This window comes from Triturus cristatus, chromosome 8, assembly GCF_964204655.1.
Source record: "Triturus cristatus chromosome 8, aTriCri1.1, whole genome shotgun sequence".
Taxonomy (NCBI): Eukaryota; Metazoa; Chordata; class Amphibia; order Caudata; family Salamandridae; genus Triturus; species Triturus cristatus.
Window position 1 is genome coordinate 833,483,040 of NC_140591.1, and position 26,831 is coordinate 833,509,870.

Below are 26,831 nucleotides of genomic sequence, written 5' to 3' on the forward strand. Positions count from 1 at the left end.
GAGCACAGGAAGTTCCAAAGACCCATCTATTTTCTTCAAGAGCTGACAGGGAAGTGTCCACTCAATGTGGGGTGTGGCAGGGTCGGATTGGTAACGCGGCACTCGGGCAGTGCCCGAGGGGCGGGTATCTGCATTCCAGCTGTGGGCTGCTTTTCTGAGGGGGGGGGGGGGGTTGGGATTGGGGCGGTTTCTGCGTTGTTCGGCTGCGAGCGGCTGGAGGTGCCTGAGTGGCCTTTTTGCAGGTAGATGGGCGTCCATTACCTCCCTTTGTTATCAATGGGCAGAGGTGTCACTCTCCTTTCTCTCACTGGGCCGGCCCAATAATAGATGCAGATTGAGCGGGGGCAGGGGCAAAAGTGTCCTCACTTGTTTTCAGGTGTGTTTCACCAGTATAAACTAATCCGTGCATTTTTGTTTTACCTCCCCCCCCCCCCCTTTTTTAAATAAAATTTCTCCGAAGCAGTGTTTTGGGGGAAATGCAATTTGTGGGCCAGTTTTTCTTTAGCGTACCCGGGCCAATTGTTAATCCCAATTCAACACTGGGGTGGTTTTGTCCTAAATTTCGGAAATACATTCGGAGAACGCATGCCACGAAATGAGTGTCAGCGACAAATCACTCTAATGACACTACACAGTAGAAGCTTTAAAAGGAATGGGAATGCTACGGGACACAAAAGAGGCAGGAGGGCAGGAAAATCAGGCAGAACCAGGAGTCAATCAAGCGGGGAGTACTTCTGAAAGGAGTTGAGTTCCTTGTGACCATGGACGGAAAAGAGGTGGGAAAGGTGTGAAAAGTGGGCCAAGGGCTATGGAAACTTCTGCATCGTACACATCGTCTATGGGGGACTAAGTTAGTGTGGTCCCGTTCTGTCTTTGGATTGTGTCACTTGTAGAACTGGCTTTATACTAGGACAACTAAGACTACAAGTCCCAGAATTATAAGAAAAACCGAGACTGGACTCTATAGTCACACATGGACTGGGGCCATTTGGAAACTATTCTTGGGTTAAGAGGTACGTCGCAGCAGCCTTTTCGTTCTGAAGTACCTCAGAAAACGTAAGAGTGGACTTCAGCTGCCTACTAGCCTACATCCATCCTGTTCCCTGTGCAGATAGATAGCGCAGCCTTCGCCTAGTTTGCACACTTGCCTCGATTGCGCCTGCGCCCGGCAGGTGGGCGTGGCAGGCGGGTGCAAGAAATCTTCAGCCTCAGAGTTGCGGCGACTTGAGGAGATGTGATGAACCACAGGGGGAAATCTCTAGCTTGTGACCGGCCCGTCACCTGTGATCAGCCCGCCTCGCCTCTTGGAAACGCAGAGGGGGGTTTGCAGGCACATTGCAGCCGGCGGCGTCCAAGCCTTGATCCGCTCCCGGCTCGTGCAGGCTAATTAGCCAGGAGGATTAACCTGTTGAGTTCGCAGTTTCTCGCCGGAGGAGCGGCGCGCGAGACCTAACGGAGTGGATTTTGATTCTTCGGGTTCCAATGTAGCGCCTGCGGCGCGTGCAGGGGGAGCGCTGCCGGGACCGTCAGGGAAGCAGACCGGGAGCGCCTCTGACCGCAGGGGGCATGGGGGACTCGGTGTTCTGTGATATACGGCTGTCCAATACAGTAAGTACCCCCTGGGTGCCTGGTGTCTCTTCGCATTTAACTCACACTCGTCCACGTTTGTCTGTTGGAGGAAACGGGGCTGGAGCCGGTGTTTTAGGACAGTCTGTTGCATTTCCTATCCGGCACCCTGCAAAGGTATTTGGGAGGGGACTGGAGACGGGAGCAGCAAGCACACATTTTAACGTTGTCATGCATTCCTTGTTTCATGTATGTTGCACCAATCTGCTCTGTGATTTATATTGAATTTGTATTCGCTTTGGGGACAGTGACGAGAACCAACCCTGCCCACCTAGTGAACATCTCTCCCCACCCCCTCTGTATTGTGACGGGGGGCTCCTGAGGAGTGTTCAACGGGCACTGCTCACACCCAGTGAACCCTACACAGCGGAAAGACCCGAGCTCGCTCATGGGTCGGTCTCCCACCCCCCCCCCTCCCGCGGTTCTCCTACCCCCCCCCCCCCCCCGCGGTTCTCCTCTTCTCCTTCCTGTCACAGCTGGGCTGGTGCGAACCAGCTGCTCACCCCGAGCTGTTCCTGCTGTTGAACCGCGCCTGCTGCAGAGGCCAAGATAACAGTGAAAAGAGGGGCGGCCGGGCCTCCTCCATTCCAAGGCTGTGGAGCCGGGCGCCCCGGAGAGCGGCAACAACTCAGACACACACACTGCTGGGGCCGGTTGTTTTCATTCATTCGGCGCCAGGTCGCCTCTGCCGGGATCCGCGGGGCGCTGGAGGGCCGAGGGCCCTGGTGTGCAGTCCAGTCCCACCACACAGTTTTGGGGTTGCTTTTGGTGGTTATCAGGGAGACAGTTATGGGACTTTTCTGACACTGCAGTTGTACCCGTCGTTTTTTTCCCAAATGACTTTGGGTGTTTTGTTTATGTTTTGGAGTGAAAGTGCACCAGCATTAAATGTTTGTTGCTAGTTGTGGTAAAGTTTTGCGCATCGGCGTTTTACGATGTACATTTCCCGAGTTGGATAAGTTATTTAAAAGGTCTGTCTGTTTTTGCTGGCGCACTCACTGTTTTTGTGATAGGACCTAGTCTTCTCGCCCTGTAAACGGATAGTTTGTTTTGATGCAATGGAACAGCGTGGGCTCTTTTAATGATGCCTTTACATTTTTGCACATAGGAAATGCAACCCACCCTTCGGCAGACTGTCCTAAGTGCCGGTGCTGAGCACCGGAATCCCCTTGCTCAAATTAAGCACTGTTTGTTTATTTTAATGGTGCGAGGGAGCAATAAACACTCTCAAACCACGTGTTTGATGGTTATACCGGAAGTGCTTTCAGTACTTGTCTGTATTTTCATTAGTTCTTGACGGTCGCATATTTTTCCAGTGGTGTGGCTGCTCTACGCTTTAAGCAATACTGCGGGGTTCGTTGTTAACTTCAGGGTTAGATTTGACCATGATGAGGGGCTCTTGCAAACCACATCTGCTTAACTAGCATTGCACAAATGCAAGGGTGCTTATGCCTAAATAAACCTTACTTCCTCCTTGGTCTTTTAGTAATGTATGTTGTGTCTGTAGTCTGTATAGCCCCCCCCCCCCCCGTCACATTTGTAACGAGAAGTATGAAAATGTTAGACCTCAATTTTCCTTATTGGAACCTGATTTAATTTTTTTTTTTTAGAAATTAACATCAGAAAAGTGTTTTTTAAACTTACTTATTAGAATGAGGGTTTCACAAATGAGGTAAACTTGACAGGAATGCATGCCCTTACTTTGCTGTCTGTTCTATTTTACAACAACTGGTTTACTGGCTGCCGATTCAATGCCGAACCAGGGTTCTAAGAGGTGCGTTAATGAGGTTGTGCAGCCTACCGTGGGGTATGTTACTGGTATTTGAATCCATATGCAGTTATCAAATGACCCACAGGTAGGACCTCTAGTGTTATGCGGCATGGGGTGTTATGGGAGGAGATCAAATTATGTGGCAGCCTTGACTAAATTAGGCGGCAAGAAAGGGCAAATAGTGCAGTACAGGTTTGTGATGGTATTACTTCATTATTTTATCATTTTTATATATGGTAAGCTTCGAAAAAGGTTTCACCGTAAAAGCACCAATTTAACACCCAAATCCAGCAATAAGCAACTGAAAGATGACCAATTTTTGCAATGTGCTTTCAACTGCGCAAGAGCAAGTGTCACCGTGGTTTTAGTGAGTTCTGATCCGCTTTAGCTTTAAAGAAAATGAAACTGCCGATTATGCAGCAAATGAAGGATAATGTGGCAAAAATCCATAATTAAAAGGACAATGCTGCAGAATCCCATAATTCCAGTGGCACTGCCCACAGGCAATCAAGGAAGCAGTGCTCCAACCTTGGGCTTTCATTGTACATATCGTTGTTTTTCAGATATGTTCAGTTGAAGCAACTGAGGACAACTAGGACTACAACTCCCATAAACCGTATTCCCTTGTTACCGCTTAGAATTGGAGCCTTGCACCCTTGGTGACCAGGAGTTACCCTGTATCCTTGCATCCGTGGGAAGTTGTGCGTTCACGTAGCAGCAATGTACAAAACTTCTGTGTGCAATTTTGGAGTGGGCTATTCTCAGTCGCGCGTGGGAATGGCTGAACACGCTTTCTGGCTCGCCTGTGACTTGGAACCAGCGCCCAGAACGTGAAGAATGTATTATTTATACTGGTATCCGCGAGGGCGGTGCAGTCAGCGTTGCATACCCTTGGAATGCAGCCAGTGTCATACTGCCCCCTCCCTAGTCCAAGAGAACGACCAAACTAATGACATTTACCTCTGTTTCCTTTCCCTGAACACTCCACCCTCTGTGTGTCTGGTAGCAGGCAAACGTGGTGCCTAATAATATTTAACAGAAACGGTAGCCCTGCATTTAAAAGAAAAACACACACCACTCCCTCCCCCTTTACTGGGCGACATGCCTCTCCCCGCACCCCATGCGCTCTTTTCCCAGTGTCGTTTTCCTACGATTAGCGCTCGTTTTTGCTGCACGTGATTCGAGGTGAGCAGCACCTCCCGAGCACGTGCCATTGTCCCTGCACATTCTGCATCTGCTTGAGTTTTGGTACAAGCTTGCATGCTTTTTTTTGTCCCACTTGGTGCTTTCGCGTGTTAAGGCGTTTATTCTGTGACTCTGATTTCCAGATCAGGTCGGGAGTCCGTTTTTGACATCCCTGCCCTTGCTTGAGACCCGGAGGTGGAGGAAAGAGGCGGGATCTGAGCCACACGTGGCCAGACTGGCAGGTGAAGCCTTACTGGCTGGGAGCAGCTGTAGGGCGCTCTTGAAAACGTCAGCTGCTCGGCGTGTACACAGAAGCCGGGCTTTCATATCTCGAAAATACCAAACAGGGGCGATGGACTGGTGGAAGTTGTCTGAACGAGGTGTGAGCATTCCTTTCTTCCCTCCACAAGGGCTGGTAATTGATATTGTGTCGCGCCAGGTTTCCACATATCTGACCTCTGCCTCATAAATGTACAGCATCGCATTAGCTGCACGTTCACCTTGATCCTCACCTTGATCCTCTTCGTTATGGTATTATGTTGTAGATTTACATAGCACTACCCCCGACAAGGCTTTGAAGTGCTTTGGTAGCGGACTACATACAACTCTCTGGAGCCCGGAGTTACTTTGTAGAGCTAGTTGTAATTGCTGCAGTTGGTCGTAAATAATGCAGTCACTGGAATTATATGGTAGAGGAAGACACAATTATGCGACAAGAAGCGCGAGATATATGCAGCAAATTTTCTGGCAATATTACTTCACTATTTTGTGGGGGGTTTTCACAATGTTAACACTTCCTGGACAAATGTTTCACCTCATTAGCATTAGGTTAACAGGGTTAACGTCTAAACACAGCAACGAGAATGTGACACTGTGCACTAACACCGGTAGCAGCATTTCGCGACACTTCTAATTAGTTTGAGTTAGAAAAAAAACCTAGAAGTTGATGGATTATGTGGCAAAACCATAATTATTTGGAAAGCCGCCTACAACTCTCATATTTCCAGTAGCCTTGGTTATTCAACCTAAGTCAGTGTACCATTCAGTGTACACTGCTTTAAATTTAGAGGAAAACTGCTTGTTAATTGTGTTTGATGCGAATGGTTTAGCTATGTATCCACTTGCATTCCTAATTGTCTCTCTGTGATTAAAGGGAATGGGGGGTTTGCCCTATTATTCTGTTTTGTCATCTTCGTACAGTGTGTCTATTGGATGGCAGTCATGTTGTTATCGTTTTCTATGTTCTTTGGTGCTGTCCTCGCGCCACTGGCCTGGAATGTTGTATTTTGAGGAGAATTCTATGTGACGGTTTGTTCATTCGCTGAGCTGCGCTTGTCCTGGACATCTGAATAAATCTTACACTTGCCTCTTTGTTCTCCACCATTTCCTGTCCCTTCTGTAAACTGTGACTTTGGCACAGGCAATAAAGGCTTGGCACTCAGGACCACCCCGCCCCACATTTCGTAAAGCTCTTTTGCTGATAACACAGGCCGCCTGCCTTCTATTCCAGGTAGAAAGGTGTTGACATTCTGTGTGTGTCAACAGTCGGCTCTTCTGGGATGGTGTGCGTCAAGGCATCCGAAGTGAGGCCGCAACAGGAAACATTCTAAGCCTCTTCCTAGGACATGCACCCGCCTCCCATTAAAGAGCATGCGTGGTATGCAGGAAATTACATACAACTTTCCGCCCAGGACCACTGCAATTATGTGGTAATGAAAGTCCAAGTTATGTTGCCGGGTTGACTGAATTACACTGCAAGAAAAGGCTAATTATGAGACACTCTGTGACAGTATTAGTTAAGTATTTTGTCAATTTACGAAAATACCTTCATTCTATTTCATCGTATAAATACCCGTTTAACCCCTGCAACAATCCACTGATAAGGGAGCAGGTACCCCAGGCAAAATGTTTGCGATGGTGCGTCGCCACATGTTTTTATTTATTTATTTTTCTTTTCTTTTGAAGTAACGTTTGATCTGCTTGAGTCACAACCAGGTTTCTTTGTTGAAACTGACTAACTATGCAGGAGACGGATTATGTGACAGAAACATAGTTATGAGGAAAAAGGCATGGCCATAGAATCCCATTATTCCAGTGGGCCTGCCTATGATTTACGCATCACGTAGCCGCCCTGCAGTATTCAGAGGGGGATTTCAACGTAGCATCTCGACACACTAGACACAAAAACTTGGGTGCGTACACTTTTATTGGTGACCTTCTCGTGTACCAAGAGTGATTGTAAGTGAATGTAGGTTAGTGGAGAAATTGCCACCTTTCAAACCAATAGATTAGGGCTTGTTCTTGGCTTTTGCGGTACAAAAGGGGGTGGTGATGGACGGAGCATCAGAACCAATCAAACACTCACACCCAGTCAACAGATCTGGGTTTGATCCATCACCGTTCTTTAGCCCACTCTGCCACCCCAGTTCAGACATGGCCATATGCAAATCAGTCTGACCCTGTGCCTCATGGGATCAGTCCAGCCCGAACTGCCAAGCCATGCCTTCCCTGGACCGGAAACAAGCTTCCTAGGACCGGTTTCAGGCATTGTTCTTGGCTTTTGGTCTTGATCAAAAATGCGTGACCCCAGGTATATCTGTTTCCTAAGTTTACCTGTATTTTCTGCAGCACTTAAAGGATGGCTGTAGAAAGTACAGTGCTATAGGTTTACAGAAGAGATCCATTATCTGTCTGTGGTGTTGGGCTCTACAGATCTTTTCCCACATTTAGTCTGAAGGTGGTGTGTATTCGAACATGACCTTAAGTGTAGACTGGCCTCTTTCAGACAAGGTGATGAATCTTAGGTTATTACTTTCAGCTGCACCATTGCGATGCAGCTAACTAGCTTTGAGGTTAATTAAACTTTCAGATCAATGAAATACCCAGAACCTTTAATTTTCCCATAAATTCTGTAAACTTGTCTGGTTTAGTGTTAATCTAAACAACTGATTGGTTTTGGACTGCTGTTACCCACTGTACCATCTGGAAAGGTTTAGAGTGATTTTCTCCCCCCCCCCCCCCCCCCCCACCCTTAGGTGAGTCATGCTCGATGGTGCAGGATGGGATCTAGATAGTTAAGATTGTTATTCATGGGATTTTTACTAACCACACCCCTGCTTCTTAGATATCCTACAAGTGTTTTACATGTTATGAAGTATTAAATCCTGAGATGTAATACTTGCAAAAAGTTTGATCACATGTGAGTGTGAGAAACTGCACTGATGAGTGTTGCAATTTACTTTATATATTAATGAGCATATATTTATGGGAGCCTTTAGCGTTCATGGTGTATGCATGGTTATTAATCCTTTCTAGGTCGAGCCTGGGCAGCGCCTGCTCTGCGAGGCATGCTGTATCCGAGCATGGACTTGAAGCTTCGCCCATTCTCCACCCATATTTTTAATTGGCTCGTGCCATTGATCTTTGTAAATGCTGGCTTCTGATTCCTTGATAGGCTTGTTAGTCCCTCCTTAGTATTGCGTTGTCTTCATTTGTAACCTCCAATGAAGACTGGCCCCCTTACTTTTGTTGTTATACAATATGTCTTATTTAGTCTGTATGCTCTATTTTCTTTAATGAGTTTCTCTTACTGCAGGCACAACATGCTTTTCTGCAACATTCAGCGCGTCTTGCGCGCTTTTACGTTCCAAGCAGCCCGGTACAATGGCGGCCGCTTCTTTTAAATGAAATGGGTCTCTCATTTACAAGAGTTTGAGCTATTGGCATTGTAAACGACGATGCCTTTTATTTAAGGGTTCATTATCAAAACATTAATAAAAGGCATTGTCATTTACAATGCTAGTAGGTTAAACTCTCTCAAATGCAAGACCTATTGCATTGCAAATGGTTGTTCCCCCATCCCTCTTGGTATATCCCTGTCCTTGCCTTCCCCTCTGACCCCCGTGTTCTATCCACTTTGGAATGTTCGGGTGTCTGCCTTAGAATATTGGGGTAAGAATGTTATCTTTGCTGTGAAGTGACTTGGAGGTGTCAGTTGGTAAATAAAGCTCTTCCAACTGTATCAGTCGTCTTGGAGTTTTTACAACAGTGAGGATGCCAGCAGGCAAAACATTGCATTACAGGATAAAGCAAGGGAACGGTTCCTGATGAACCCAGAGTAGGCGAAGGTTGTCCTGCTCTGTTTCTAGGCACACCTGTTTACCTGTGGAACTCACTCCCTAAGTTTTGATCATGGATGATCATCCGATGCAGCTCCCGCAGATTTTAGACAGCCCAAAAACGATATAGTCATAGCTGCCTAACACTCCCTAGTTTTACAGATTTACCTTAATGTCTACAATCTGGAGCTACCAATGTGAGCGCGGCGCCAGGCTGCCTTTAAGATCCACATTTGAAGCGGTCCACAATGAAATACTTTCCTGGCATCTTTGTGTTTACCCCCTAGGGGAAAAATGTAAACTGGAAATATTTTTACATTAAGATTTTTGATGTAGGCAGAGAGAGGGCGACATTTTTATGAATTTCTCGTTGTTTATGATATTGTGCAATAGTGCTCCATAACAAACACTGCAGTTCTGAGGCAGTATTGAAATTTTCTGAAGTCGGACCTCATTATTTTGAGAGACTATGTGTTTGGGCCTTCAGTGGTGGCTGGCATCTATTCAGGAGGGGAAAAGGGGCGGGGTCAGAGTGGTCAAGTGGGAGAGTGCGTGCAAATAAATGAAAACAAACAGTTACCGGATCCAGATGTAACCACATCCTCCTCGCTCCAACCTCTTCTGCTGCGACTGCAGTGCGAGCCCCAGCAAACTCCATTGATTAACTGTGGTGCTGTTCACATGCTGGTACCCATCATGAGAGCAGAGCCCTGGTTGGTGGGAGCGGCCTCTCGCAGCGCTCCCCAGCGCACTAAAGGCCTGCACTTGCTCTCAACCCAGCTGCCTGAAGACAGCTGGTTTGAGAGGTTTAAAGTGCACATGTCTGGCTGGCCATCACAAGACGTGCGGCCAAAGAGACATGCACACTTTAAACAGTGCACAGACAGCCCTCTGCCCACCAATCTTCCCTGCTGCCACTCAGCAGGCCCGCCCTGTCCTGAGACACTGTACAGGACGGGAATATGAAAAATAAAATGGTAATAAATTACCATTTAAATTTTAATCTCTGGGGCTTTGGGGGGGCACTTCATTGGGGGCGACGCTCCTCTGCTCCAATGGCGGAACCGCCCCTGGGCTTTTAGTTGAGTCACTTATTCTGTTTTCAGAATCACTGTGGCCTGTTTGTTATTAGAGCACAATGGTATAAAAAAGATGTGCTTAAAATATTTTTGGCTTGTTCAAAGTGAGAAATATGACCGCCCTCATTTTCTGCACCCCACTTTTCATTGTGCTTTTCACTATTCCAGTCTCCCCTGACTATCATGGTGTCTGTGCCCCCACCTGATCTCTCTCTGTGTACGTCCCGGTCTATAGTCCATGGCATATTCCCTAATGCTGCCACTTTGGGTTTGTACACCGCACTCCCACCTACACCAACCACCATTCGATCCCCATCACTTTGTCCCTCCTTCCTCGACCTTGTTTCCTTTTGACTTGTCCAAATCACTGCAAGAGTCACTAGCTGAGTAAAAGACTTTGGATATTGGATTGTGGGATATAGGCCATCCGCCAATTACACTCTTTTAATCCCTATTTACAAGGCACGAACAGGGTAAGAGTTGCTTTGGTGAAGCTTCTTAAAATATGCTTTCTTTTATTTAGTTTATTCCCTGGATCATACGTGGCGCTTATGGACAGTCGAGCCTAAAACCTTAGGTCTAAGGAAAATTTAAAGTTCTGGTTGCCGAAGTACCTGCTGTACCACAATCGCACATCAACTAGTGCAGCACTACGGTTGCTTTGTAGCCTCCTGACCGAGTACCTTGAAATGACCTTCTTTTCGGTGGAGCACTTGTTTATGATAAATGATGGTAGTGTTAATGCCTATAACCATCTCTGGTCTGTGACCAATAAGTCACCTTGAGGAATCCATAGTGAGCTTTAGTGACTAACATAACGGCGCTCATTGGTCTCTGCCATTGGCCCCTGACTGCATCCTGTACAGTGCAACTGTAGTGCGCATGTGGCTGCCAGCTAAACACGCTACAGGCACTGCAGAGCCTAAGATGACACCAGGCATGTTTCATTGTTGGGTCTCGAATACAGACCTCTTTGGCCTACACTGAACTGATGCGAATGGCAGTCTTAAGATCAGTGATTTGTAGGTGAAATGTTCAGGACTGGAGACAGTGAGGGCCTGTAATGAGGTGCTCACGCCACGAGGTAGTGATATCAGCAGTGAATAGGTCTGATCAGTTATGAAGGAAAGCTTTTCGCATGCTCTTTATTATCATTCTTTTCCTGTATTTTTTTTATGTGTAAGTGTTTTGTGCTGTATGTTGTATTTGTTTTGGATGCTTAGCCATTGACTGGTTGTATTATGTTGATGTGAGCATTTCCGGCAGTCTTGCCTAGTGAGACTTGGGTGGTGATACCTGCAAACAGAGAACTGCAAGAAAGAGTCTTTGAATTCTTGCAAAATGTTAGTTTCTTCACCGGTGAGTGACTGGAGTCAGTGTGTGTCTATTGTATGAAAAGTGGAGCTTGCTGATGCTGCTGTTGGCTAGCTATTGCTTCTGGAAGTTTGTCTTTTCTTTTGGGTGGTGGAGTGAAGGGTGGGCTCTTGCATGTATAACACTGCACAAATAAATTATCGCCATGGTTTTGTATATGTCTGACTTACTTGTTTAATGTGTAGCACGTGTTTTCTGGTCATATTATACTATACCCTCACTGTTAGTTAAACGTATACATGCAATGGTTACCTTTTTTTAATGTTTAAGTGAGAAAAATCTATTATGAGAATGTGGTCTCCGCCTATAGGTGGTGGCATAGTCTTTTTCTATGCTTTGTGTTTGTCGCATATGCATGCAGCCAAAATAATAAAAACATGTTTTATATATATCTCTATCTCCTCAACGTGCCTGTTTGTAGAATAAAAACAAGCTCCAGCCCGCTCAGGCTCACTCATAAAACGGCTTTATTGTGGTTTACAAGCGGGTGTGTGTGTGTGTGTGTGTGTGTGTGTGTGTGTGTGTATATGTGTATATATATATATATATATATATATAGCCACTGCACCAACTTCCAAGCCCACCGATTGACTTTGACAGTGCTTGATTCTCTTTTGAGTCTTCATTTCTGAATGACTCCTTGTCTTGTTGGAGATTGGCAGGCAGTGCGAATGCTGATTGCCACTTCTGCTGCTATTGTTCAGGCGGGAGGTTGTATGCATAGGTGTTATACATGAATTACCCATTCTAGAAGTTTATGCAGAGACTTAAAGGTTAAGTCCTATTTTAGTTTTGCTTTGGTGGATTTAAGTTTATGCCATTTTCCCTAGCTTTATGAACGCGATCTTTGTTATACTTTCACAGGCGTTGTTGTGATGGGCTCTATTTGCTGGACAGTTTTGTGCCTGTGTGCTTCCGTACTGGTGCATTGTGCTTTCTTTCAGCATTACCTTGCTGTCTGCTACAATTTCGGGCTCACATTTCTTAGCTCTCACTTTGCTTCCGCAATCTGTCTATGGTGTTTTGTCTTGTGGTTAAGCCTGCATCTAGCCACTATGGCTTACGCTGCATGATGAGAGATGCTGTCGCTTTGCTTGGTTGCTAAAGTATGGAGATGGTTGAGTGGTGTTTCTCTGATGTATACCAGTCCATACATTTATATGCAGAGCTGGAATCAAAATCCAAGTTTAGATTGGAAGATTTTGTTCTGCGTCAATCAAAAAAAATACCACTGATTCTTTAACCCATGTATTTTATGATTTTGCCGCTTTTTTTTTTTTATGCTCCCCTCCACCTATATATAATTTGGCCCTTCCCTGTAGTATCTTTCTAAGGACCTTCGTCCTTGAGCAATCTGGAGATAAGATTTTAATAGCACTTGCTTCCACCTCAACACCAAGAGAAACACATTAGTTTCTCCAAAACACAAAACAATATCTGTGCATAGAAATAAATGGGCCTGGTAAACAAACCAAAAATGGATGCACCTAAAGGGAATATTTGCCACAACAAATGCTGGACCTATCTAATCCGGTAGGCTTTACTCAATACGCAACACGTTGTCCTTCCATATACTGCTAAAATACCATTCACTGTTCCTGTGCAGCTCCAGTTCATCCAAACTTTAGCGCAGTTAGGAGCACAATGAACTTTATGCTGGGAGGGCTGCTCCAGGGTGCCAAAGTACAAGTCTCAATGATAGCCTGTCATAAGTATCCAGCAATGCCCAAAAGGGACCGCTCTGAGAAAGGTAACGGAGATGGCTGATGGTATCTGAAGGATGTTGACTTAACCTGGACTGCTTTTGCAGTTAGCCGACTGGTGTTTGAGGCTTGGGCCTCAGACCCTGAATTCATCCATTTGATAACAGGTAGTGCAGTGAGGCAGTTTCTGCTTTGCCCAAGATTGTAAAAGACCACTTCCATTTCAGAAACTACATTGTTTTAGTATATGTACTGCCATTATCCTGTCAGAACCTACTCTTCCCAGATATGTACATCACCGTTGTCCTCCCAGAAATCAAATTGTCTTAGTATTTAAACCCTCACTGTAATGGAAGCATTGGCCATGTACTGGTTTAAATAGCACCATTGCCAGCCATACCACAACCAACATTCCTCAAGCTGTGAAGCTACACTGTCACGCCGAAATTTACACTGTGAAGGTATGATACAGCACCATTTTCATGCTAGAAACCAGGTTCTTGCCACACTTGGATACATTTACGGTGTCCCACCAGGTTCCTTGTTCTGCCCTGGAAAATCACGTCTGCGCCCTAGCAAGGAGCCAGTGAAGGAAGTGACCTGATTAGGGCCACCCGGGTCACTCGCGACCACCTCTCAGCCTTCCATACAAATGAAGAGTCTGTCAGACAGTAGAGAATACAAACCAAGTTATTAGTATTCGTTCGAGCGGAGTCCAGTCTGACTAGCCTCCTAAGATGCTATAGAGGGGACTAATACTCACCAACATTACACCAATTGTTAAACATTTCCAATGCCCAGGAAGACCCACCCAAAACTGGAAAATTCCATCTGGAGCAGGTTAACAAAGAAGACACAGAGGATGAGCTATACTCTGGGATCGAGTACATGTTATCTCTGCCTTAAGGTTAATCTGTCCATGCCCGCCACTGTAAGCATGAGAACGGGCCTATCTAACAAAGAAGGCATGCAAAGGCACATTCGTGTATTCATTAAGACAGCAAATCTCAACCTAAAAGAAATACAAGAAAAAAAATATTGTAGCTGTTTTCTGCTGAGGCAGACAAGTGAGACAGAAGTTAGTTTTGATCATTACACAAAATAGCGACTGAGGGCAAAATGGTGCCTCAAATTCTTACTTAGTGGTACAAAAGGGGGTGGTGATGGACGGAGCATCAGAACCAATCAAACACTCACACCCAGTCAACAGATCCGGGTTTGATCCATCACCGTTCTTTAGCCCACTCTGCCACCCCAGTTCAGACATGGCCATATGCAAATCAGTCTGACCCTGTGCCTCATGGGAACAGTCCAGCCCGAACTGCCAAGCCATGCCTTCCCTGGACCGGAAACAAGCTTCCTAGGACCGGTTTCTGGCATTTCAGCCGTCTTCAGCCAGGCTTGCTTGAATCCAGTGGCAAAGTGAGCAAGGGACTCACATCTGAGCATACCCTGCCAACTTGTGGCGAACAAAGTGGTACAAAAGGGGGTGGTGATGGACGGAGCATCAGAACCAATCAAACACTCACACCCAGTCAACAGATCTGGGTTTGATCCATCACCGTTCTTTAGCCCACTCTGCCACCCCAGTTCAGACATGGCCATATGCAATTCAGTCTGACCCTGTGCCTCATGGGAACAGTCCAGCCCGAACTGCCAAGCCATGCCTTCCCTGGACCGGAAACAAGCTTCCTAGGACCGGTCCTAGGATGCTTGTTTCCAGTCCAGGGAGGACCTGGCTTGGCAGTTCGGGCTGGACTGTTCCCATGAGGCACAGGGTCAAGACTGATTTGCATATGGCTGGGTTCAAACTGGAATGGCATGGTGAGCAAAAAAACGATGGATTTAGGCCCAGATCTCTGTACTGGGGTGAATGTATGACATTGTTCTGCATTCTGTCCATCAATTGTTTTTGCATCAAATTCTTACTTAAGCATAATACTAATAGAGGGAGTCGACCGGAAGTATTTTGTAGTCCAACACCAGACACTATTTGGGTTTCTTCTTGGCCAAATAAAAAATCCAAACTTATTCTGGCTCCTTATACAACTATAAAATTGTGTGCCACAGATATCTACTGTGTATCTAATTTGCTGAAAAGCCCATGATATCCAGAGCAACCAGTTGAACTGTGAGTGTTTCCACTGTCTACTGAGAGGCATCACTTGACAATGGAATCTATAATCCGTACAAATTTGGGCGTGACTATAAAAGATGTAGATTTGTATTGCACCCTCGAGATTCACTTACAATAGGAAGCCAAACATATAGGTTAATTCAGTAGCTAATAGAATGTGTCAAATGTTTCCACACTTTTTCAGATTAAAACAGCACCCGGCAATTGTCTTTAAGCATATCACCAAAACAGGAAAGGTGAAGGAATCTAACCATGGAAAGTGCAAGAAAGACACATGGCATTATGTTGATTTATTGCCTCTCCCACCCTCGCCAGATGTAGGTACTTATGATGTTTGTGGTTGTCTGAACGTAGGGAAAACAAACAACCCTAGGCACTTCTGAAAATGACGCACACAGTGGATTGCTGGGTGGCATTGCGTGTATGGACATCACCACTTTTTCTTGGTGTACTTTGATTATGATTTTTGTGTGGCCAAAATGTGTCCAATTCTGTTCTTGAGCAGTAAGCCCACCCACACACGTGGGCTACTCGTTTTCACCATGAGAAGTGATGGAACATTGGATGGTGGAACTTTTGCCATTTGCGACAATTTCTGGAGTTTTCTATTGCAGAAAATTGAAAAAATGTGGGGGATTTTCTACTCCTACTATGACCTAGTTGTGCTTTCTGGGTGATTCAAAAACTTGCTGGGAGACATACAAGCCCCACCACCATGAATCCCACTGGGTCTTTACTTTGTAGAATTGTCTGGGGTTGTTAGCTTTCCTTGGGTGCTTTCTGACCTGCGGCACAAATTATGCAGACATAGCCCAAGGCGCTCCCTATCGAAAATATTCTCTGGTGTCTAGTGTGAAGCTTTGCTCGAAAACATTGAATACCAACACCATATATATGGGAAATCCCAGGCACCACAATTGAGCGTTGGTGTCGGTGCTTGGCTTGGATATCTCTCTGTGTGAGCAAGACCGAAGTGAATTTCCAAGTTCCTGAATAATAATTGCTACAAATGTAACAAACCTGTTCTGCGCATTCTACCGACCAACCTATCAAGGTGAGGGAGGTCTGGCAACTAGCGTTTTATGTTGAGAGAAAAAAACTGTAGGATATGTAGGCGTGGAAAATATATAGTAGTGGTATGTGTCCAAGCAACACGGGATACTTCAATCTAAAAGACAGGTATGCTAAAAACAGTGCATCTTTCATTTGCTTTCCTAATCTTTTTTTGGGTGGAGTAATGCCATTTTCAGCTTGATCTACTGGCCAGCCAGTCGGGGGATGTTTGGCTGCACCATTATCTCCCTTAAGTTATACAGAATCGGACAATATGTAGTTTATATGCTTTCTATATAGACCTGGGAGTGACCTCTTTCATCAAATGAAAGTTGCACCGTAAACCGTGATTCCCCCACAATGTAGCAGTCTGAGCTAATATTGAATAATCAATTTCACAGACTGCATTCCCTGAGAAAACCCACATACCTTTGATATTGCCTGTTTCCTGATTGTGCCCTGGCCTGGTAAAATGTCATTGGTTTGCGGCGGGATTTGTTTACCATTTGAAAAATGCAACAAAAAATTGAGTAAATAGTGTTTTAAAAAAAATTCAACCTTTATCAATATTTACCATTTCTAGAGGCTGCTGCGTGATAGTAATGTGTGGGTTGCACCAATACATAGCCCTAGATCTCCCAAACACATCAAATAGTGCACAGATACCAACATTTTTATTGTTTTTGCGATATTTTATTTTTATAAACCCTCTGTGCAGGAAGGTGTGCAAGCACCCTATTAGTGAACGAGGATAATACCAGTTCCAAGTTGCAAATAGAATTTTCTCTACAGCACTTCAGTAGATGGCCATAATTCATTTTCAATGGGAACCATTTATAACTGGAATTTCTGCCCTGAGAAGGTAGTGAAAATGGTGGTGGGTGTCCATCTGGCTGTGCTCAATGCAAGCGCCTACAGAAAAGAGTGTGGGCTTCAACAATGTTACGTTTTTTGTTTTTAACTCGGTCATTATCAGCAGTTAGCTTTTTCTGCTGAATACACTACTGAAACCTTTCCTTAGCACACTAACTCTTAGACCCGACTTGGATTGTTTATACAACTTTTGTGTGCTAGGCCATGAAAAGTTACCTTGTATGTACCCCTAATGGGCTTATTGTAATATCTGCCATTGTCTTCATTCATTAAACTGTCCATGTATTGTGTCGATGTCTCTTATATGCATATTATATAAACTAGCGTCTGCTCTCAAATGAAATCAATGTGTTTTTTTTTTTCTTTTTTAAGTAGTATACATTTGTACTTTTCTAAAGTATGGCCACTGATTGTTAAGACAACATTGCTTTTTAAACATTGTTAATGAGCTGAAGCCTCATTTGGCTTGCCGAGGATTATTGATTGTATTTTAGATTGTTTTAATCTTAAGTTTGGTACAAAACACTCTAAAAAACTAAAATCATTATCCTTTTGGGTTTCTAAAGGTAGCCATTTATATTTCATTTCCAAACCGATGTCCAATAGTGAGAGTATGTGAGTTTTCCTAATTAGGTGCATTATTAATTCGAGCAGTACCCTGTAGCAAAGCCTTAAACTTCCTTTTGGCAGCCGGTGGAAGACTTTAGTGTATCCACTGAAGAAAGCCATTGAGGCAAACATTCTCTTTTGTGATTTCGAAATGTTAGGTTTATGGATAGTTTCGAAAGTTGATTTGATAGAAATGGGTAATTCGAATAAATCCCTATTTTATTTTTTGTATTTTTAAAAAGTGCCTCAGTCAAACTTTTGAACTTGGATTTGTGCTTAGTGAATACTAAATGTAAAGGCTTCTCGTTACTCATCAGGAAATCGTATGCACCTTTCTGAGCATCCTTGGGAATGATTACAGAATCAGTTTTTCAATGTGATACAAGAACCATTGGTTAGTAGTAAGTTAAAGTTAGTTATGGAAATTCTTTTAAAGATTTTACCTTGATATATGTTGACCATGTCTAGCAACACTTCGCTTAGTCCGTTGTTAAAAATCGAAGCAAATTTAGTTTTGAAGGGGTGGGGAATAACTTTATTGTGGTACAGACAATTTGGATGCCTCCATTAGCCTAGTTAATGAATTTAAAAATGCACATTTAGAAAAGTTATTGCTCCCAGTGGTTCAGCGTTTATTCTAAATTTATGTATGAAGGGCTTACCTTGAAAGGTAAATGTGAGTAGTTGGAGAGTGGGGTGCGGGATACTTTCACATTTGCGGTATCGGACATTGCTCAAGCTGTATTAGGCTGGGCTGTCCTGTCTAGGCAGTTTGTACTAATGAAAATGTAACAACTAGCATGAGATGCTCAGTCTATTTATAATGAAAAGATAAATACTGAGAATCATGAAAATTGTTCGTGAAAGGCTAAAGGTAAACCACAATGAGATCAGATAGTTTGCTCATAAATCAGCAAGAGTATAGAGTCCATCAGCCCACCCTTGTTGGCGGAGCTTCGTCATCTGGGCCTCTAGGAGAACTGGATCTACGGCCACAGTCTTGAGCCACCAGGCCCTGCTGGATACCTGACCCTTATGCTCCTGAAAAAACTCTTGCCCTGATATATGTTCCAACTGTGTGAACTCCAATGACGTGCAGTGCTCTAGTGCGTGTGCTAATTAAAAATGACTACTGGGACAAAAGATTTTTATTCATTGTGAGATTATCCAAGTGTCATATCTAAAAAACCTAATAGTCTTGAAAAATATATAGACTAATTCCTGGCTACATAAAGTGTGGTCGACATGTTTCAGCCGGATTGGTCAATAGACCCGGCTTTCTTCAGGACCTCAACAGAAATACGGCTACTGCAAAATAAACACAAATCGTGCAGTTGTATGTGTAAGACAGTGCACATGAAAAATACGTGCTGGTCCGATAAGTGTGTGGCATTAGCCACCTTACCAGATAAACGGACCCAGTGCTTGGAAGGTAAAAATCACCTCTTCTTTCCTGGAAAAAGAAGAGTCAAACTATCACAAACAGAATAACTACAAAAATCATGGTCTCAGAAAATACCTATTCAACAATGCCAATTGTGCACTGTTTATTGGGATGAAAACCCCACAGAGTGGTCACATTCATCAAATAAAAATGTTTTAACTATATTTAACTTACCCACCTTTGTGTGGGAGAAAAGCCTCACCTCACCCGGCTGACTGCTCGGAAAAGGAGGCACCGCTCTGTTTGTTGGGTGAAGTAAAAACAGAAAAGATTTGCATACTGCTACTGATCTGACTACACACTTCACCCACATATCAAACATAGTAATAACCCTAAAAAAAGTCCAAAACCAGAAAAACACATAACCCCCGATTGGTATAACATAGCAGGAAAAGGGGCCTGAATGAAACCTCCATCTTAGAACAACTCAAAAGGTTTCGTGTTCGAAAGTTCTACAAGCTGAAGAACTACAGGACACAGCAAGCCCTCTGTGTGCAATCCCTCTTTGCTTGTTATTAAAGATAGAAATTCAGAACAAGATAGCGTTATATACGGGGATTGCTGAACAGATGAAAAAACGTTATATCGCTTATCAATTAAAACTAGAACAAAACAACGACTTGGAAATGCGGTCTATATTAGAAGCTCTCCTTTCCTTGTTAAAAATCACAAGGCCGACGACCTGCGATGGTTGGTGTTGGAGCGTCCTTTGATCCCTCAACATGTAGCAGACATTTCCAGATTTTTGTTTCTTAAAGAGCAGAAATGGATTTTCAGAATGAAAACTGACACTCAAGGTCTGAATGATAACATTCCATGGTCCTCAATATGAAACGTTGTTGGTCTTTTTGAGTGTCCCTCCTTTTGGATGAAGATACTCTGACATAGTAGGACATCTCTAACTGCACAAGCACATCTGACCTAATACATATATTTTTGTCTTCGTTTGGACCAATATGTGTGTATTTCTGTTGATCGAACTTTATTTCAGATGACACACAAACGTCTCACGCACGTCTACCCTCCATACAGCACTCGTTAGTAGTAAGGTCGAGGTTGGTCTACCTCTCATTTGTGGGTGCCAGATTCTTGTGTTCACAATCACCAAACACGATTATGATTATACCTCCAAGCACCCTTAGATTGAATAAGCCCGCACGATTCCTCATGTGACTATGTCATATAGATATTACGATGTATGTATGTACTGTGTTGGGACAGGTACTGCCCATAGGGTGTCTCTTTTGATATAGCTTTGGTGAAATATGAAATATGTCGTTTACATTCTCAGTTGGGGACTCCCATATCATCCGATCATCCCCACTTTATTAGATTTGCCTCCACAGTTCCAACACCGAATTGTGCCATGATTACGGCAATTTTACATTGCGGTGGTTGGCACCAATATCATTGCTCGATGCTGTCTCCTATTGAACCTAATGATTCCAATTGTTTCTCGATCCCCACGCTCATGCGTGGATTAGGATACAGTACACTTCTTTAATTCCGGTTACCTGACGGTTGCACTAAGTAGTGACCTTATTCCGAGCATGACTAATTAACAAGTCATACAGGTACGCATAACAAATAGACTCAACACCGTTGTGCGCATGCGTGAGAATTAGTGGCTTTGTGCGCGCACTGACGAATTCTAGGCGCATGCCCACTGAAAGGATCAACTGTGGCAGCTGTTACAGATCAGGCCATTTCATGCCAATCACGTCAGGTTTAAAAAGAGCTCTCCTTCCCCCCTGCCGTCACCTCCCAGACTGCTTCGCAGCCTGGCCTGAAGTACCGACGGACAAGTAAGGAAAGGAGAGCTTCTAATATAGACCGCATTTCCAAGTCGTTGTTCTGTTCTAGTTTTAATTGATAAGCGATATAAAGTTTTTTCATCTGTTCAGCAATCCCCCGTATATAACGCTATCTTGTTCTGAATTTCTATCTTTAATAACAAGCAAAGAGGGATTGCACACAGAGGGCTTGCTGGGTCCTGTAGTTCTTCAGCTTGTAGAACTTTCGAACACGAAACCTTTTGAGTTGTTCTAAGATGGAGGTTTCATTCAGGCCCCTTTTCCTGCTATGTTATACCAATCGGGGGTTATGTGTTTTTCTGGTTTTGGACTTTTTTTAGGGTTATTACTATGTTTGATATGTGGGTGAAGTGTGTAGTCAGATCAGTAGCAGTATGCAAATCTTTTCTGTTTTTACTTCACCCAACAAACAGAGCGGTGCCTCCTTTTCCGAGCAGTCAGCCGGGTGAGTTGAGGCTTTTCTCCCACACAAAGCTGGGTAAGTTAAATATAGTTAAAACATTTTTATTTGATGAATGTGACCACTCTGTGGGGTTTTCATCCCAATAAACAGTGCACAATTGGCATTGTTGAATAGGTATTTTCTGAGACCGTGATTTTTGTAGTTATTCTGTTTGTGATAGTTTGACTCTTCTTTTTCCAGGAAAGAAGAGGTGATTTTTACCTTCCAAGCACTGGGTCCGTTTATCTGGTAAGGTGGCTAATGCCACACACTTATCGGACCAGCACGTATTTTTCATGTGCACTGTCTTACACATACAACTGCACGATTTGTGTTTATTTTGCAGTAGCCGTATTTCTGTTGAGGTCCTGAAGAAAGCCGGGTCTATTGACCAATCCGGCTGAAACATGTCGACCACACTTTATGTAGCCAGGAATTAGTCTATATATTTTTCAAGACTATTAGGTTTTTTAGATATGACACTTGGATAATCTCACAATGAATAAAAATCTTTTGTCCCAGTAGTCATTTTTAATTAGCACACGCACTAGAGCACTGCACGTCATTGGAGTTCACACAGTTGGAACATATATCAGGGCAAGAGTTTTTTCAGGAGCATAAGGGTCAGGTATCCAGCAGGGCCTGGTGGCTCAAGACTGTGGCCGTAGATCCAGTTCTCCTAGAGGCCCAGATGACGAAGCTCCGCCAACAAGGGTGGGCTGATGGACTCTATACTCTTGCTGATTTATGAGCAAACTATCTGATCTCATTGTGGTTTACCTTTAGCCTTTCACGAACAATTTTCACGATTCTCAGTATTTATCTTTTCATTATAAATAGACTGAGCATCTCATGCTAGTTGTTAGGTCTTTGAATGGGGATTGGAGATTGCTCAGTCTTTAATTATTTTCCCTGTGACCCTTATTTACAGATTTTTGTTGGCTAATGAAAATGTACCCAGAATATAGAAGCTGCAGATGAATTGGTTTAGTTGCATGTTAGACAAGACCTCTTTGGTGTGTTTTTTCCCTGTCTATTAGCTTCTTGCCTGCTGTTTTTGACTGTGCGCTACATCTAGTTTTTGCTGGTTGTAGGTCTCTTGGCACATTACCATTGCTGACCAGTGCTAAAGTGAAAGCGCTACCAGTGTAAAAAGTATCTGTAATTGGTTTATCCGTGGTTGGCATATTTGATTTACTAGTAAGTCCCTAGTAAAGTACGCCAGGTGTGCCCAGGGCCCGTGAATGAAATGCTATTAGTGGGCCTGGTTCACTGATTGTGCCACCCGCATGAGTAGTCCTGACATTGTCTCAGACCTGCAACTGCAGTGTGTGTGTGGGCAGTTTTAAACTGCCATGTCGACCTGGCAAGTGCAACCACTTGCCAGGTCCAAACCTTCCCTTTTACTTCATGTAAGGTACCCCTAAGATGGGTACAAGTTAGCCCCTGGGCAGGGTGCAGTGTTTTAGAAAGGTAGGACATGTACTGATGTGTTTTACTTGTCCTAATAGTGAAATACCTCTAATTTCGTTTTTTTAGTATTGCAAGAACTAGATCTCCCATTAATTGCAATTGGAGCTAGCTTGTAACATCTTGCAAGTGTAACTTCCAATAGGGAACAGATAGAGATTTGGAATTTGGGGTCTCTGAATTCACAATTAGAAAATATATCTTTGGGTGAAGTTGGTTTTAAAAATTGCTTTTAGAAAGTAGACATTTTCTTGCTTTACCATTCTGTGCCTCTGCCTGCCTGTAGAATCCACGTCTGGGATTGGTTGACAGTTGAGCTGTTTTGTGTATTCACTCCGGACACTCACACAAAAGGAGTTAAGGTGTAGCTAGAGTGATGGGAGGCGTGGTCACTGGCACCTGAATAGGGCTGTGCCTGTCCTCTCTCAAAGCGGTCTACACCCTCATGGTGTGCCTGGAGCCAGGTCAGGGAAAGGCAGGGTCTTGTACACTACAGAGACTTTCCTTTCAAGTTTGCCTACTTCAAAGGCAGAAACTGGTATAAGTACTGGAGCCGTGACACTATAACTTCAGAGCACTTCTGGACTAAAGGAAATTCTGCCAAGAAGAAGAGCTGGATGCTGTAGGTGGGACTGACACACTGCTGGTTTCTTTGTTGTACTGGCCTGCTGCTTGCTGCTTCGGTCTTGGGTAGCGCAAGGACTGGACTGTCCTTACTGTATCATGCTTCCAAGGTTCTCCAAGGGCTTGTGTGTGCTTGCCTCATGTTAAGACATCTCGGGCCATCAAAGACTTCACCTACCAGTGCCGGGGCTCTTCTTCTGAGAGCCCAGACTTTCTAAGTTGTGCCAAATTCCGTTCCTGTGCCCTTGGAAGTAGAATCTGGTAAACGTAAGAAGAGAATCCATGCATCGATTCACAGCACACATTTTTCAGATGCAGTGCCTGCTGTGCGGCTGAAACATCACTGCAGCCCGAATGCCGAGCACTGTCACCAATCCCTGTGGCACCCACTCCAACACAGGCCCTGCTGTGTGGCTGAAGAATTGGCGCATCACTTGCTTTGCAGCTGTGGAATCGACACAGTGCCTGATTCATCGTCGCCACCGCTTTTACACAGCACTTCTGGATTTGTGATGCATCGTACTTCGACGCGGTCTCTTCATTGACATTGCCTAGCAGTAAGGAACCAAAGTCGCATGTCCGTAGAGCGACACATGACCTCCCCGCACAGTAGGGAACCAACGCATCACCTCCCCTGACCATAAGGAACCGATGCATCATCTCTCTGTGCAGCAGTAAGGGACCGCATCACCTTCCCTTGCAGTAAGGAACCAATGCATTGCTTTTCTTTTCCTTCGCCTTCTCTCCCCTGCGCCTGTTTTAGTCTTTGATTTTGATGCATCCCAGGTACTTTGGGATAGAAGTGATGCATCCATAGATTCCTATGAACTGAACTGTTATAACCTTTTAAAAGTGATGTCTTTACTTGTGTAAGTAGTTTTTTTTGTCATTTTGGTCTTGTTTCATTCAGATAAATATGGGCTATGTTTCTAAACTGTGGTGGACGCCTTTTGTAGTGTTTTCACTGTGTTACGTACTGTGTGTGTTTATACAATTGCTTTACACATTGCCTCTGAGATTAGCCTGACTGTTCCTGCCAAGCTACCAAGGGGTGAGCAGGGGTTAACTTAGCTTTTTAACTCCCCTACCCTGACTAGAATAAGGGTCCCTACTTGAACAGGGTGAAAACCTCTGCCAACCAGAGACCCCCATTTCTAACACATGTGCAGTTAAATCAATGTTAAAACATTTAAACATTTCTTAAATCCTTTTGAGAAATACCTTTGTCTCTACCATCTAATGTTTTTGTTTGAGCCTGTAAACTGATTATTAGTTATGTTTCAATTTAGTTTTTGTTACTTTTATGTTGGCTTATAACAAAACTAATGACCTATTTTTCGAAAATCTTTTAGTGCGCTGTGAATGATTTCATCAAAGAGGAAATTGTTAATGGGCATGTGTGCCCTTTTCTGTAATTATTGGTTAAATGAATGAATAGTTGATTTGTAAGGTGTTAACTGGTGACAAATTGCACTCAGTTTTTCTGCTCAAACTGCCTCTTGTGGAGCATATCTCAAACTTAAAGTGAACTTGGAGCCTTCCCATTGTTTACAATTTGTTGGCTTTATTGTCACTCTTATGTGCTGCTTCCTATTCAATGGCTTGCCTTCCTCTACTTGTGTTTTTCCCCTGACAGCTTCTTTATCATTTTGTTTTGGTGACATGTATCCTTCCAATGCTCACATTTAGGGAACTACATTTTCTTTATCTTTAATCACTCCTGGAGAAAGAATGATTTACTTTGCCCTCTTGTGTACTGCCAAGCCCCCCTCAATCTCCACAGCAAACACTTGTTATTCCCTTCTCCACTTGCTCTCACTCTAATGTGCTGCTTTTCTTTCAGTATATGCCCCTACCCCACATGCTCTTAAGTTAACCTATCCATTGATTCCTCCAGCTCGGCTTTTAACATTCTTTTACCCCCCTTGCCTCAAGGTTGTTGTTGCTCCCTTGCTCTTTTTTTCACCCCCTCCCCCCTGTTTGCTTCTCCACCTATCACAGTCCTACACACATTCACTCTCTCTTGTAGCTCCTGGTAACTGCTGTTTCCTACCAGCCCACTGTGCTTTTAAAAAAAAGCTGTTTCACGCAAGTAAACTTCATTTGTTTTCAATTTGCTGCTCCAAATAGTGTCTGCTATATTGCATTGGTAAATTAAAAAAAAAAAGAATAAAAATGGTGCCAAGGTCTTTCAGTAGGAGCGGGCATGAGTGATGACAGATTTGCATACAAATGATTTCATGCATGCTCACACCTACTTAATGACATGGCTGCCAATAGCATCATAATGGGTGTGCTTTTGGGGGCAACGTTTCTTGACCCATTTTTTTTCCCATCCTCCCACTGAATGTTGGGGCACAGAATTGTCAAAAAGTGTTGGCAAAGACAGTATGTCAAAAAGGTGAGACCTATTGGCTTTGTCAATGCTTGTTAGGTTGCATGTGTTAAAAAAGGCTCTTGTGGTATTCATGGTAAAAGTATTCTGTTCTGTACTTGTTTTAATGGGATTTTAATAAGCCTACTGTTTCCAGAGGCTTCATTTTGCTCCAGAACCTTCTTCAATTGGATGGAGATAATGCCAATCGCATGTTGGATCATCTAATAGCATATTTTTTTAAAAAACTATTTGCTGCTTTGGGGTCTAATCGCCTCTTTTAAAATGCATTAGAGACTATTTTACGCACTGCTTGGTGAGCAGCCCTGTAGCACTAGAGTGTGAGGGTGGACACATGCATCTGGATAATGACTTCTTCGCAAAAATGGGTTGCTTGATTTTCTATTGTATCCATTTAGCAGGTTATTTTGTTTCCTCTCCTTGATCATCTCTTGGACAATGTTTCCTCTCATATTGGTGCTTGGGCGGGGAATCCTCGCTATGCACTCTTGCTGACCTCTCTCAACAGCGCTCTCCCACTCGTGGCATACCACGGTCCTCCCCCAGACTTGCAGTCATTTATAAACGAGTGGAAAGGCTGGCCTGAGCTCCATTTGGGAAGGATCTAGGGATCTAGTGGCCACAAAGGTGCAAGAGTGCAGCACAGTTCGGAAGAAGGTGTTTATGCCAAGTCTTGGATTGGGGGGGGGGGGGTGTCACTATTTTCACTCTTTCTCCACTGGTTTATGAAAATGGGTATGTCTGCAACCAATAATATATTAATTTGAGACTTACTACGCGACTTAATACACCTCAAATCCTGAAAACGAGGAGATTTTATTTATATTGTTCATTCATTAATGTTTACAGCAGGCTTGTGATTGTGCGAAAGAACAATCTTATTTGTGACCAGTACAGCATGTGGGTACAGCCAAACCTCATCAAATCCACACACCGGAAGCAGGTCCGTGAAGGCGTAAGTGTAAACCAGAAGTGACGTGATCGCTCGTAAATTACTGTTTGGTGAGGAAAAGTTCGTAAAGATATTGTGGTGGAATGACCCCCCTCACGCCCCTTGGTTTCTGTGTGTGTGTTGCAAAAGAAGTGATGCTAAGGTCTGTGCTGGATGCTGCTC

At 44.0% G+C, this 26,831-nt stretch overlaps 1 protein-coding gene across 1 annotated transcript in view; it reads left to right on the forward strand.

Moving 5' to 3' along the window:
• The first annotated feature begins 1,159 nt into the window (after positions 1-1,159).
• ARHGAP6 (Rho GTPase activating protein 6) overlaps positions 1,160-26,831 on the forward strand; it is a 1,083,331-nt gene continuing 1,057,659 nt past the window's right edge. The window contains exon 1 of the mRNA XM_085622292.1: positions 1,160-1,608. Coding sequence (XP_085478418.1) covers positions 1,567-1,608 — 42 coding nt within the window. The 5' untranslated portion in view covers positions 1,160-1,566. The remainder of the gene's footprint in view (positions 1,609-26,831) is intronic.